This window comes from Hippocampus bargibanti, linkage group LG07 (genome assembly GCF_051943395.1).
Source record: "Hippocampus bargibanti isolate YZ-2025 linkage group LG07, ASM5194339v1, whole genome shotgun sequence".
In the NCBI taxonomy this organism is placed as follows: domain Eukaryota; kingdom Metazoa; phylum Chordata; class Actinopteri; order Syngnathiformes; family Syngnathidae; genus Hippocampus; species Hippocampus bargibanti.
The window spans coordinates 23,131,178-23,146,891 of record NC_142740.1 but is presented as its reverse complement, the minus strand read 5'-3'; the positions used below and the strand labels follow the sequence as shown (position 1 = coordinate 23,146,891).

At 44.7% G+C, this 15,714-nt stretch overlaps 1 protein-coding gene across 4 annotated transcripts in view; it reads left to right on the top strand.

Moving 5' to 3' along the window:
- ptprsa (protein tyrosine phosphatase receptor type Sa) overlaps window positions 1-5,219 on the top strand; it is a 241,764-nt gene extending 236,545 nt beyond the window's left edge. For all 4 annotated transcript variants that reach the window (XM_089001604.1, XM_089001603.1, XM_089001605.1 and 1 more), the window contains one exon: window positions 2,258-5,219. In XM_089001604.1, coding sequence (XP_088857730.1) covers window positions 2,258-2,326 — 69 coding nt within the window. In that variant the 3' untranslated portion in view covers window positions 2,327-5,219. The remainder of the gene's footprint in view (window positions 1-2,257) is intronic.
- Window positions 5,220-15,714: the final 10,495 nt, after the last annotated feature.

Sequence of the window (15,714 nt, the reverse complement as noted above, 5' to 3'; positions counted from 1 at the left end):
TCGCTGCCCTGACAGTGGGTACCTATCTTTAGACAGTGCTTCCTGGCTTCAAAAGCTGCCTGTGTTGCGGCAGGTGAACAGAGCGCTTGCCCACCTGGGATCTGCTGACCACCTGCCTCTGAACAGAATGTGTGTGAATGTCCCCAACTTTGTTTGAGGGCAGCTGAATTTAATTAAAGTTGAGTGGGAGACACTATTAAATGACCTCTACAAAGTTTGTACTTTTACCGCAGATTGGCTGTGCACTCGCATTCAATATATTTTCTGGAAAGCGGCTGTTTTTAATCTAATACAATCAATACATACAGGTAACATCCAACATCCGTTCCGTCAAAAAGTCGTAAATCAAGCGGTCGTAAGTCGAAATCCAATGAAAATGGCTAATATGACGTTTACACGACAGGATAGTATACAATGTCAATCTGTTGTTTTTAAGCAAATTTTCTGTTGAATACTATTATATACCAAACTGTTTCCAGTTTATTTATACATTTAATAACTCTTAGTGTCATTTTCATCATTTTATATTTTGTATTATTTTTATTACTGTATAATTGTAACTGCGATGTATACAAAACTGTTTACTATACAGTACATTTATGAATGTTATACTTACCTTTTAATGTGGTTTTTATCATTTTATATTTCATATTATCGATTTATATTTAATACAGTAAAGTCTCGTTATATCGATATTCAAGGGAGTCCGAAAAAATATCGATATAACCGGGACTATCGATATATCCGACCGTGTTTGCATGTAATTTTCTCCGTGCGTGCATAGAAATAGTATCGATATAACCGGGACTATCGATATATCCGATATCGATATAACGAGACTTTACTGTATTTATATTTTATATAGTGGGTTAAAGAAAACACTTAGACGTAAAGAATGTAGCTGTTGAAAAATCGCTCTTCCTGCTAACGGCCAGAAGAGGTCGCGCGACACACACGCTCTGACTCAAGCGGAGGCCGAAGGAAAAAAAAGCAGTGTACACGACAGGAGATGTTGCCGAGACGGTATCTGCACTGTATAAGTACTGTATCAGAATCAGAATCAGAATCATCTTTATTGCCAAGTATGTAGAACACACAAGGAATTTGTTTCCGGTAGAACACGCTGCACTAGTATCGTCGTCAAAAAAAACTGCTAAGTGGCACTATACAGTTCCATTTTGGCGACTGTTGAAGAGTTCAAAGAGTTAATGGCTTGGGGGAAGAAGCTGTTTAAATGTCTGCTGGATTTGGTGCGCATGGATCGGTAGCGCCTGCCTGAGGGGAGTAGCTGGAAAAGGTGGTGGGCAGGGTGCGGAGGGTCCAGTAGGATTTTCCGCGCCCTTGTTCGGATTCTTGCAGTGTGCAAGTCCTCGAGAGTGGGTAGGGCGGTGCCAATGATTTTTTCCGCCGTCCTAACTGTCCGTTGAAGTCGGATTTTGTCCATTTTTATGGCGGCCCCGAACCAAACGGTGATGGAAGAACACAGGATGGATATATTGAGTGTCTTCATGCAGTAGATTGCCGTGCGAATGTGTGACATACTGGCTGGCCAAAATTGTAGTACACATTGCCGGCTGCTTGCGTGTTGCGGTACCAGGCGTAGAATTTTTTAAAAAGGGTCTGGTGGTCGTGGTTGTAAGTAGGGGTTGTCGTAAATCGTGCCGGTCGTAACTCAGATGTTACCTGGATTGATTTATATCGCACTTTAACAACATCTGAAGCTGCAACAAAGCCCTGATCATAGACAGGTATCATATACAGGAAACAAAGTAGTCACAAAGTTAGTAGAAAGCACCAGAGAGTGAAACCAAGATCAATTCGGAATCATGCTGAGTCAAATGCCAAAAAGTACAAGTGAGTGTTGAGATTGGTTTTAAAATGGGCAGCGAAGGAGCTTGCTGAATGTTCAGTGGCAGGTCATTCCAGAGAGTTGGACCAGCAATGAAAAAGGTTCGATCCCCACTGAGCCTTTGAGGCGTCGGGAACCTGTGTAGGGGTGGATTAGCTTGGAAAGGTAAGGAGAAGACAAACAATACAATCTTGAAAATAACTCTAAAATGTATAGGGAGCCAGTGAAGGGAAAACAGAGTCGGAGTTATGTGCACCCTCTTACGAGTACCAGTCAAGAGGCGAGCAGCAGCATTCTGACATGACGATTAATGACACGGCGATCGAATTTTTTTCTCAAAATACTGTAGAGATTAAATTTCTTATATATTTTTTTCCCTTCCCTTTGTGTTATGTTTTTGTTCTACAGGATGAGTACCAGTTCTGCTATCACGCCGCTCTGGAGTATTTAGGAAGCTTTGATCACTATGCAACGTAAAAGCCGCCCCTCAACCCCTCCTTCATAAGTCCTGTCACCCCGTCAACAGTCTCCTGAGCCATAGAATCTTAAATTGCGAAACAGTGGTCGCACAGTAACAACAACAACAACAACATTCTTCAATCAGCCGTATCAAAGTAAGATACCCGATTTTTCGACATCACTCCAACCAGATTAATTTCAATCGGGCCAAGATAGCTCAGATCCCACAGTCAAGAAAAGAAGCATTGGCTCAAGCTGTGGAGGCGATCCAAGTGTCCGACTGTTTCCATACGGACATTGTAAACTTTCACTGAAATGTCACACAGCAGAAAAAGTACAAGGCAAGTACTCATGAAATGGCTGTTGTCAAGATGAATCGACTTTCTTTCGTGATTTTTGATATTCCTGGATGTAAAGGAAGTTCTGAGTCTTTCCCCCCGCGCACCCTTTCTAACATGTTTTGCGAGTTATACTTGGAGAAATGACCAAATTGTGGTTGCAAAAGGAGCGGTTCGTTCTCCTAAACGCCGGTCAACCACAGGCAAAATGACAGCGTCTCGGGTTGGCGAAGACACAGAAAGTGTGAAAGGACAACACACGTCACGTGATCAGAAAGGAAGTTGTCAGGACGAAAGCAACATTATATGTCTTGATTGAATTTCTTACCAACGCGACCCTGCCCTGAAAGTCAAGAGACAACTGTGGGAAGCTGTGCCTGTAAAAAGTTGTTTGTGACCCATATTTTTCTCTTTTTTTCGCCAGCTTTGGTGTTGCAATCTGACAAAGCATACATCTGATGACAAGCTTTGCAACAAATAGAGAAACCTGACAAAGATGAAAAATGTTCATCATAAGTATCACAATATCTTTTTTTTTTTTTAGTTTTCCTTTGAATCAAACCAAACATGCTGCTTATCTCACGTGATTCTTAATGTAGGTTTCATTTCAAAAGGCACAAAAATAAAACAAACGGGGCTATTTGGATTACAAACCCGGTGTTTGAAACATTTCCTTTATAATCCACTGTATCCTCATTTGTTGCATTAAAAAGCTGTTTTCCTTGAACCCTTAGTACTCTTTGGCTGACTAAAGTAGAGCTTGTTAGCTGTCAAAGCTACAATGAATATCTTTTGTACAAGTAACTTGCGTATCTTGACAAAAAATAACTTGAACCCCTCCCCCCAAAAAAATGGGGGTGGGATTTGACCCGCTAATTGAAAATGTGATTTAGGATCAGATCAGGTGACTTTTTTTCTTCCCTGAGGTATCAATGCTTTGGTATGCACCTTTTTGGGGTTCTGTGAAAGGTTCTCAAAAGATGCATGTCAAAAAACGAAAGTGATGGACTGAAATGTGTGTTATTTTTTTGTATTTCCCAAAAAGCCTTATTGTTAATGTAATATTATTTTAAAAAAAAAACATCAGTGTTATATTACAATGATTTATTTTGCTTTACATAGCTAACTTTCTTCTTTTTATTTTTTAACAGAGATGTTGTATTGCATTTTCTAAAAAAAAGAAAAAGAAAAAAATAGCAAAAGAGAAGTGCTTATTTGTTCATATTCTGTTCAAAGACATTCTATTTTTTCACTTTAGAAATTTTCAGTATAACATGTCCGCGTGTACGTGTGCATACATGGCACACACACATATTCATATGTACGTATTTAAATGCGGACTATAGAAATATATCCATCAACTGTTTATTTTTTGTTTTGTTTTTTTGTCTTGCCCTACCAGCCTAGTGCTCGAAAATAAGGCAACTTCCCTTTTAATTTTAGAATTGCACATTTCATTTTATTTTGTAGCCATTCTTATTTGTTATTGCATGACTAGTTTTTCATGGGTTTATTTCAGCTGAGGAGAAAACTGCCCAGATGATATCTAACAAATCGGAAATCCCATTCCATTGTCGTTGTTATCTGAATTCGGTACTTGGTATGATCGTGTACAAGCTGAAACCATTGGTTTTGTTTGTTTTTTTTGTAGTTACTTTCTGACATATTACCGTGGTAATTATTTTTTAGGTTTCAGATACAAAACAATCTACATGTAAATAAACAAATATATAGATTATATGTATTTGTAAATCATTGGACAGTTGAGCTTAATAATGACAATGGAGTTGTAAAAGGAGTTGCTTTTGGCCAACTTGATCATTGTTTCATTTTCCTCTCTGAGAAACAACTTCATTCAGTCCTGGATTGAATAGGTTTAATTAATTTCTTTTTTTTCCTTCATTCTACTTTGCTGTTGCTGGCAAAACTGGATGCAACTGATCAAACAGTTGTACAAGAAGGCAAATGTGTTTGTCACCCCTCTAATTTTGCCTCTAAATCACCGTTAATATTCAGTTGCCATGACAAACAAAAATATGGTTTTGTTGCAATGTGACAACAGTTTTTTTTTACATTTTATGTTTGGCATTGTTATTTTTTGTTTGATGGGATGCAGAATGAAATCAGAAGCGGAGTGAAACAAAATGTGGGCAAAAACGAGACAACCAAAAATGTGCTACAAAGTCACATTCTCAGCTTGAACTTTGACATGTTTCATCATGAACAAAAATAATTGCTGCGGAACTCATAGGATCGCCCATGCCGAAGCTCTTAACTGTGGAGGTCTTTGGAAACCTGTGCAATAGAACTTTCTGGACTTTGTTTCAACACCTGCTACAATCATTGGAGAATATCTTGCAGTGGGATGAACTGAAAATAAAGACACAAACAAAACAATGAAGCAGTGTCCTCCACGTATTGAGGGAATGATGAAGAACTTCAAACTGGTTTTCATTTGTGTGAGAGACAAGTGCTGTCACTTTCAAATTGACACATCTGACTGAAACATGATTGGTTTGAAGCCACTGTGTGTGGAGATATATTGACTTTGTATTAAAGAAATGTTGTCTGAAAACAAATGTTTGTCCGGCATTTTATATTGTTACGTGACAACTGCATTTACTCAGACTTGGCAACGTGATATGGAGAGCCACGATTAACTTTGAAAAGAGCTGAATTAAATCAAATAATAGGATTTCACAGCACCCCTCTCCAAGAAGTTTGGAACGCAGAGGTGAATTCCTATACCTTTTTTTAGACTGAAAACTTAACTTGACATCAAAGAATTAACATGACAAAAGCTCAAGTTTAACTCATTCACTGCCAGACATGGAAAAATGTGTCCACTCCAGTGGAAGGGTTTTTGTCATTATCACTCAAATTCCAGGACCCACAGAATATTGAGTTTTAGGACTACCTAAACGTTCAATGCAACATAAGAAACTTTAGACTCTCTTCTTTATTTCAGAAAAAAAGATTTAATTCCTAAATTATGTGAGTCTGAAGATATAAGAGCTTGAAATGAGGGTGGCTGTCCAAAATACAATGCAATACATACTGTATTGGTTTATATATATATATATATATATATATATATATATATATAACGCTTTAATGATGGCTGAAGCTGGAACAAAGCGCTATCATGGAAAAAAGGGAAATGCTGCCCCCTTGTGAAGGTAAAAAAAAACATGGCCAGAGGCCATGACCAGTGCTTTATCACCCCCCCAAACATGAAAAAAAACAAAACCCGAACAAATCCGGGAATGGCGGTTAATGAGTTAACCCCCCAAAAAAAGTTATTATTATTATTTATGCAGCCGTACCTCAAAATAAGAACCGGAATCCCCAAAGCTTGTCTTAAATTCATCTTTTGCTGTTGACACGTGTTTTGAGTCGACAGCAGACCATTTATATACTTTAAAAGTTTGAACCGCAACGCATGTGTCCACATTCTAGGGATCGTTTAAAAATATATCAGCCTCGACAGTAGTTTAAAAATAACACTTGTCTTCATGAGTGGATACTCAGAATTATGTGGTATATTCTTTTTAACACAAATGCATTGTCTAAATTCGTCAGCTTTGAAGCATTCCAGCTCGTACTTGACTCTAATGCAGACAAGTGCAATGGAAAATGAGGTGTTGGACAAAATAATATGCTAGTCCCCAAGCCCCTAACTACAGTACATTGGAAATGATGGAAAACCGTCATATTATCACAGCAACATCCTTTCCAAATGTCTCTGAGTTTCTGCACTTTGTCGCAGCAGACCTCACAACCACAGTCGCCGTGCAATAATTTGCAGGAAGTCTTGAACATAATTCTGTATCATGCCAAACCTGGTGCACAATTTTTATTTTGCATTATATTTTATTTCCCCTTTATCACAGATTTTTGTGCAGTTCTGAATAAACCGCTTGTATTCCTCTTGAATATTTTGGAGTCGACCAAGACTTAGCTTGAACTATTCAAGTTTTTAGTCGTGATTCCAAGATTTTTGACACAGCAGGTATCTGCTGTTCATACAACCGCTCATTGAAAATATCAAAAATGTCCAAAACAATGTTTGCTTTATTATATTATGACATTTCTCACGAATTATTCATGTTGAGTCACTGTCCATTGTTTAGTAGGCTGCAAAATACAGTCTACTCAAGTCAATAATAGAGTTGACTCACAACTTATTTACAAAAGAAAATATAATAATGAGAGAGAGAGAGAGAGAGAGAGAGAGAGAGAGAGAGAGAGAGAGAGAGAGAGAGAGAGAGAGAGAGAGAGAGAGAGAGAGAGAGAGAGAGAGAGAGAGAGAGAGAGAGAGAGAGAGAGAGAGAGAGAGAGAGAGAATTAGCAGTGTTGAAAATGAAATTACATTACATATACACACACATAATGTATCTAATTGCCTATACATAACGTAAGATGGTGGAAAAATGTGATCTCGCGGAAATTTGGAACAATACTGTTGCAATGGCAATTGGTCATCTGATCGATTGAAGCCACAAAAACACTTTTTTTCTTAATTTTACCTCATTCACTGCCATTCACAAATTCGGGAATTGAAAATATGACGTAAAGCGCCATTTGCGAATTTTTTGGGGTTTTGTTTTTTCCTGCTTGGGTGTCGATAAAGCGCTGGCCATGGCAACTAGCATTTTTTTCTTTTCCACAAGGGGGCACCATTTTCCTTTTTTCCACATTAGCACTTTGTTCCAGCTTTGGGTGTTGTTAAAGCGTTATATAACTCGCCCTCATTTCAAGCTCATATGACTCCAGACCCATATAATTTAGTAATTAACTCTTTTTTCCTGATGAAAGAAGAGAGTCTAAGGTTTCCAATGCTGTACTGAATGTTTATGTTGTTCTAAAACTCATTATTCTGTGGGACCTGGAATTCAAGTGACAATGAAAAAAAACCCTGCCACAAGAGTGGACACATTTTTGCAAATGTATGGCAGTGAATGAGTTAACGAATTACTTGTGTGATCCTTATTTCTCTTGCAAACTTCTCACATGTGACATGTTTTTTGGGGGGGTAGATGCGTGGCTGCCTCTGTGGTGTTCTCTAATCTCTTTTTTTGTAATGTCATACAGATATGATGGCATCGCTAAAACAAGTGACTCACAGAGGTCTCTAGTGCATTACAAGATTTTTGTGAGTATTTAACTGACAGTCTCGGTCTTTCAGATCACTGAAGCAACTTAATTTGTCAAACTCATCTTGTAGCCTCTTCAACTTTCATCCTCTTACCTTGTCGGTTTTGATATCTGGCTTCTTGATCATGACTTCCCCTTGCGTGGAGTCTTTTAAACATGCAAATATCCAATGGAATTTTTTTACTGTGATGCCTCAAGGGCATGCAGCACTGACTTTTGGTGCATCAGTCATAATTACACTACAGCTTCGATTAGAAAAATCGGCTGCAGCAACGAACAGGAAGCACAACCGATGAAGCAAACAGATGGTGCCATTTTTATGTTATTAGATTGCCTGATTAGCTGCCTCCTATATTTACCGACCAGCCTCATGACAAACACGCCGGTGTCTCCTTAAGTCCTTCTTCAAGTTGGATAAATGCCATGCACAATGGCTGATAAGGTTGTACCTTCACCTCCTCATATTTGCTCTCTCATCAATCCTCCAGAGAGAGGGGCTCTTCTCCTATCTGTTTACTTGGAAGGTGTACTGTCACAAAGGGAAAAGAAATGGAGAGCAAATCCCTGTTGCTTTTTTGTGTGGAAACTGTAATGACTTCTGTGACCTGCACCAACATTTCTCTACATCACAGGCGAGATGCCAATTCAGAAAGGCTAACACACATCGAGTGCCGCCCTATCTCAAGGCTGATGATCCTAATTGACTACTCACTGCGCCACATTTCACTCCATTGTTTTTTTTTCATCGTGGCGAGCCAGCAGGCCGAGCGTTAGGGTTGACGAGGGAGTGAATTAGGGCGAAGATTATGCAGTGATTCAGACTGTAGCTCATTAAGATCCAGCTAAGCAAGCAATCATCGAATCAATGTGACAGTGGACCCAAAAGCCACAGAAATGTGTAATAAATGGCAAAGCGATAAATTGGATTATCCACAGCCCCGTGGCCACGTTCTTTTTTTCGCAAATGACGAATCAATCCAATCAAGTCTTTTTTCAAGAGTCGAAAGAAGGAAAAAGGTCGGCCACAGAGGTTATCTGTCACGCAAGGGGCTTGTTAAAGTCGCTCCCACCGCACAGCTCGTTTCCACATGGTATTCAAGTCTCTGAAATATTCATGATGCACCATTAGCCCTTTATGAGCACATTTTATAATAAGACATGTACCGACATTTCAACTCCAGACAGAACAGTAAAAGTGTCACACGGGCATCATGCCTCATGCCTACTGATTCACTAAAAAGGTATCAGAAGCTGGAAAGAAAGCCGAGGAGCAATGAAGCATAAACCAATGCCGACACCGCAGTCAGTGATCATATTGCACATATTGGCATTGAAATGATAATGTGCGTTCACTCCATCTTCCTGCCACGAGCATGACTGGGACACGAGCCACATCAAATAAGAGTCATTAAAAATATTCCTCGTGAAAATATAAAGAAAGACACTCGGACGTGTGTTCGGGTGCAAATGCGTTCTGTTTCTTACGGGGTCAACGTACTCTCCACGTGCAAGACTTGAGACGTCATGTTGGGATTCAAGAAAGACTTTGCTGCCCTCTGCAGGAAACATAGGGTCATAAATGTCTTAACATTTATAACTACTGATGTGCAATTTCCATTCAATTTAACACAATTGATGTATTGAATTGTCGTGTTTTCTCCAGAGGCGCTTGTTAATGTTAATCACGCTGTTCTGAGGCATGATTAGTTACGCTTCATCGTACACAGCGGTGGAGTCACCAATGCATCTCAACCATTATGCACAGTGAAACAAATATTTGATTGCAGTTTTGTCGTTGTGTTAAAAAAGGGACCTTGAGCATGAAAGTGTCTTGAGTACTCTAGTTAGTTTCACAGAATGGCTTGGCTATGGTCCGTGGGAAAAATCTACCAGAAGTAAGCAGCGGTCGTTCTAAAAATGTACTGCACCGTGGCTTTTGTGTTTATGTCCCTATGCTGTTATTTACAATCTTCTGTCTTATGTTCCCCAAGTCCTTACAGCCTATATGTGTCCAACAATAGGGCTGTGATGTCAGATTGCTGTCATTAAAATAAAAATAATAGATAGTTAGATGGATGGATGGATGGATGGATCGATGGATATATTCATTCATTCTGTAACGTTCAGTGCTTGTGTTATGCATGTTTGGGGGCTGGGCTTGTTGGGGTCCCGTGACGACACACACGGAGAGAAGGGAGGACCCAAGAACGGGGGTTAAGCAGGATGCCTGAGGGATTGTCTGCGCGTGAGTTGTGGCGTAACAACAGCTCCTGTTTGTGTGATAAAACTGCTAAATTTGTTAATAAAAGACCGACTCGCTATACCAGCGACTCTGCGCATCATTTGTCACGCTGAGGGGCATTACATTGGTGTCAGAAGCTCCGGATTTTCCGTCGTACGCTCAACTGCTGAAAAAAAAAATGTTCGGCAACTTTGCTACGGTAAAGGAGGAGGCCGTTCAGCACGGCGACCCGGCTACGGTAAAGAAAGAAGCAGCGCCATGCGTGATAGACATGCCAATGTCAAGTGGCACACAGCGAGGTCATGTTTATGATAATTATGTTGACAATCCGTGCCGAAATGAGCGCGAGTCCGCCATTACGGCGCCACGCCGGGATGTAGCGGCCACGAGGGTTGACGGAAGCATTGATGGCGGCGCCCTGGGGTTGGCTTGGCCCCCCATGAAACCCCCCAAGTTCTCCGGGAAAGGAGGTTGGGAGGCTTATCGGGCCCAGTTTGAATTGGTGGCAGACGCGGCAAACTGGCCAGACAAGGTGAAAGCGGCACAGTTGGCACTTTCATTAACCGACGAGGCTACTTCCTGTCTACTGCTACTAAGCCCTGGAGAGAGACTCAATTACTGCGCGCTGGTGGGCACCTTACAGAGGCGTTTCGGGGATGTTAATTTGAAGGACTCCTTGCGCTGCGAGCTAAAACGGCGTGATCGACATCCTGGGGAGCCGCTGCCTTGTCTTGCCCATGAGATCGAGAGCCTCGGCCGGCGGGCATATGCTGGGATGCCAAAGGACATCCAAGATGAACTTATCCGGGACCAGTTCATCCAAGCACTCAGACCAGATGAACTGCGCCTACACGTCCAGCTTGCCCACCCAGCGGCGCTCGGAGAAGCACTCGCTCTTGCTACGGAGAGGGAGATCGCAGCCAGAGGAGTACTACCGACGGCGGCTTGCCCCGTTTTGGCGACCTCGCTGTCAGGAGGTGAGGAGCGCCAGCCAGCGTGGGTGGATGAGCTGGTGTGTGCGATAAATACCCGCCCAGCACAACGGGAGGAAGGAAGTGGTCGACGTGCTCGCCCTGCTGTCTGCTGGGGGTGTGGCCAGCCAGGTCATCTGCTACGACGCTGCCCAAAGATGTTGAACCACCAGGGAAACGGGAAAGGGTCTGCGTAGCCCGGTCAACGCGGACCCCTCCAGTGAGTAGCCGGAAATTACAATCTGCACGTGGAGAGAAAGCGATCATGGTGGGGTGGACAGACGTGGGGGACCCCAGTCATGTTCGCGTGCAAATTGGGGACATTTCCTGTACAGCCTTGGTGGACACTGGGTCGTCAGCCACAATTGTGAGGCCTGACGTTGTTCCAGCGGGAACCGTCTTAAAATCGACCCTCACAAAACTGAGGACCGTGACCGGTGAAACGGCCAAGATGCAAGGTGAAGGGAACTTTGTTTTCACTCTGGGGGGTTTGTCGACAACCCACTCAGCTTGGGTAGCTGACGTGAGTGACCCCTGTATCTTGGGACGAGACTTTTTAAAAGCCGCAAAATGTGTGGTGGACTTGGGAGCTGGAGTACTCATCCTGCCGAGCGGTCAGCATGTGGAGCTGATCACGGCGTCTCGACAGAGTGCACCAGAGGTGGCCATCAACACGGCGGAACCGTCAGCAGAGAGCACGGATGCACCGATGACCCAAACCAGCCTGACCAAGACAGCAGCAGTGCTGACTCCTCAGCTTTCTACGGTAGATTGGGTAGAGTTCGCTCGGCCTGTGATGGTCTCCCCACCGGGGGCGCCAACTGGATCCAACCCAGCCATGCCAGTCAATTTGACCCCGGGTCAATCAGCAGAGAGCCGGACTGGGGCTATCCGGTCCATTTGGCAGAAGAACTGTGATGGCTTAAGTGTCGAGCAGCAGGAGCAGTTATGGCAGGTACTGTGGGAATTTAATGACATTTTTGCTCTCAGTGAGAATGAGGTGGGCCTCACTCACTTGGTCGAGCACCACATCGACACGGGTGACGCGCGACCAGTGAAGGTTCGTCCTCGACGCCTGCCTCTAGCCTAGCAGGAAGCCGCAGATCAAGAGATCCGTGCCATGCTCAAGGCAGGGATTATCGAGCCCTCCGACAGTCCGTGGGCGTCTGGCGTGGTCATGGTCCCCAAGAAAAAGAGCACCAAATCGCGGTTTTGTGTGGACTACAGACCGCTCAATAAGGTGACAAAGAAAGACTGCTACCCACTACCACGCATAGACGAGACCTTGGATCTGGTCTCGGGTTCTGCATGGTTCTCGTCACTTGACCTGCGGAGTGGCTACTGGCAAGTCCCTCTCACCACAGAGTCCAAGCCCAAGACGGCATTCTGCACCACACGAGGACACTGGCAGTTTAAGGTCATGAGTTTTGGCCTATGCAATGCACTAGGGACATTTGAGCGTTTGATGGACACAATACTCACAAACATTCCGAAGCAAAAGTGCCTGGTGTATTTGGATGATGTCCTCGTCCATGGTAATTCTTTTCAAGTGGCACTGGAATCTCTGAGACTGGTGCTGGGGAAGATTGCGGCAGCTGGGCCGAAACTGCACCCAGATAAGTGCCACTTCATGCAGCAAAAAGTGGAATTCTTGGGCCATCTAGTGGACGGTAAGGGCATCAGCACGCTGGAGGAGAAAGTCAGCACAATCAAAGACTGGCCAGTACCAAGGGACCAGAAGCAGTTAAAAAGTTTTTTGGGACTAGCTTCATACTACAGGCGGTTTGTGAAAGGATTTTCTTCTATTGGAGCACCCTTGTTCCGCCTCCTGAAAGATAATGAACCCTTCGTGTGGCTGCTGGATTGTCAGGAGGCATTCTCCAGCCTAAAAAAAGCCTTCATGAACGCTCCTGTCCTCACCCCTCCTGATCCATCCCTGCCTTTTTTGCTGGACACAGACGCGAGCAATGTCGGCATGGGGGCAGTGTTGTCCCAGGTGGGGCCAGAAGGTGAGCGAGTGGTAGCCTATTTCAGCCGCACTTTCAATAAAAGTGAACGACGGTACTGCGTTACAAGACGTGAACTGCTAGCAGTTGTTCTGGCGACACGCCACTTCAAGTACTACCTGTGTGGCGTGCCCTTCACCATCAGAACAGATAACGCCGCACTGCAGTGGTTGATGTCGTTCAGGGAACCAGAAGGCCAAGTAGCACGGTGGCTCGAGGAGCTGCAAGCATTCCACTTCACTGTGGTGCATCGGGCTGGGGCTCAGCACGCTAATGCAGATGCACTTTCCCGGCGGCCATGTTCCATTAGTGGCTTCAGCTATTGTGACCGGCGAGATGCCAGGGAGTTGGAGCTTTGCGGGGAAGCGGCTGCTGCTGTGCCGACATGCTGCACCCTGGAGGCTGTGGACACTGCTGAGTGGGCTTTAAAAACAACAGGAGGACCACGATCTCAACCCCGTGCGGCAGTGGGTCCAGAGTGGCAGGAGGCCGCCCTGGGAAGGCGTGATGGGACTCTCTGTTGCTTCCAAAGGCCTTTGGAGCAAGTTTGATGGCTTACGCCTCAAGGACGGCGTGCTGCAGAGAGCCTGGAAAGAACCTGCCACCGGAGAAGAGAGATGGCAGGTGGTCGTGCCAAGAGCTCTCAGAGAGACGGTGCTGAGAGCATGTCATGGGGGCACCGGCTCGGGACACTTTGGCAGCACAAAGACCCTCCGACGGCTATGCCAAGGGTTCTATTGGGGGCAGCACCGACGGGACGTAGAGGACTTCTGTCGGCGCTGTGATGAGTGCATGGCCTACAAAGAACCTCAAGCCCAATCACACGCACCACTTCAGCAACAAAGGGTTGGTGCGCCCATGGAGAAAGTTGCTGTGGACATCATGGGCCCTTTCCCTGTGACAGACAGAGGGAATCGCTACGTGCTGTGTGCAATGGACTATTTTACCAAGTGGCCAGAGGCATACGCACTGCCAGACCAAGAGGCGGAAACAGTAGCTGATGCGCTACTGGAGGGCATGTTCTGCCGGTTTGGAACTGCAGATATCATCCACAGTGACCAAGGCAGAAATTTTGAGTCCAGGGTGTTCGCTGCTCTGTGTGAACGCCTTGACATGCAGAAGACGCGCACCACTCCCTTGCATCCGCAGAGTGATGGACTTGTGGAACGATTCAACCGCACCATGCAACAGCAGCTCGCCATCCTCACCTCCACACACCAACGTGACTGGGACAGGCACATCCCACTGGTGCTGATGGCTTATCGATCAGCGGTTCAGAGTTCCACCAGCTGTACCCCTGCTCTGCTGATGCTGGGCCGGGAAATACGGACACCGGCAGAAATGGCGTTTGGAAGACCACCAGGCGGCCCAGAGGACCAGCCGGGGCTGGAGTATGCCCGTCGACTGCAGGATCGGCTGGAGGCAGCGCACGCATTCGCACGGGACCAGCTGGAGAAAGCCGGAGCACGCCAAAAGAGGAATTATGACGTGCGGAGCAAGGGGCGAGACTTCCGGGCCGGGGAACTGGTTTGGGTGTATACGCCCAAACGGAAAAAAGGCCGCTGCCCCAAACTAGACAGCCACTGGGATGGCCCTTGTCGGGTACTCGAGCGGGTGGGGGAGGTTGTTATTGGGTAGCGGTCCCCCCAGGGGCAGGAAAATTGCTCTACATCGGGACAGGTTCACCCCCTACCGGGGCAGCAGTATTCCTGTATTTGAGGCGGGGTCTGCTTCGTCCACGTCAGGTAATCTGGTTAGCCCAGGTTCCCCACCCTCCTCCAGTTTTGCCCCGAGTCAGCCAGCGCAGGGGGGAACCGAGCCACAGCCAGGTCGACCACAGAGACGCAGACGAAGGCCACAGCGACTTGAGGACTTTTTTGTTGACCCCTCGGGGCGAGGGTTTCATAAAGGGGAGGGTAGTGTAACGTTCAGTGCTTGTGTTATGCATGTTTGGGGGCTGGGCTTGTTGGGGTCCCGTGACGACACACACGGAGAGAAGGGAGGACCCGAGAACGGGGGTTAGGCAGGATGCCTGAGGGATTGTCTGCGCGTGAGTTGTGGCGTAACAACAGCTCCTGTTTGTGTGATAAAACTGCTAAATTTGCTAATAAAAGACCGACTCGCTATACCAGCGACTCTGCGCATCATTTGTCACGCTGAGGGGCATTACAATTCATTCATTCATTCATTCATTCATTCATTCATTCATTCATTCAGTCAGTCAGTCAGTCAGTCATTCATTCATTCATTTTCCGGACCGCTTTCTCTTCATTGGAGGTATCTGTAGATATATATTCTGTAAATCGTTGTAAATCATTACAAAAAATACACATCTGCTCTTTTTGTGTCTGCAAACAGAATGAAGGAATTTTTCTTTTCACGCATGTTTGCCCTACAGTCAATCTCCTGAAAAAAAAACTGTTAAAAGTTGCATTCATATTAGTCTTTACATTTAGGCTTATTTCTTGATAAAAGTCTTCCCCTTACAGCTCATTAGCACATTGGTCTCAAACGTCAGCTAAAATACTTAGCAAATCTAGGGATAATAGCTTCGTAATGGGAAAGCACAGAAATTATGGCATGGAATAAAACCGGACAGAGCTGTCTGCGCCATAACACTTTCAAGTGAATAATTTGATAATAATTAAAGACACATGAAACCAGGAGCAGCGGAACCATTATAGCTTCCCTG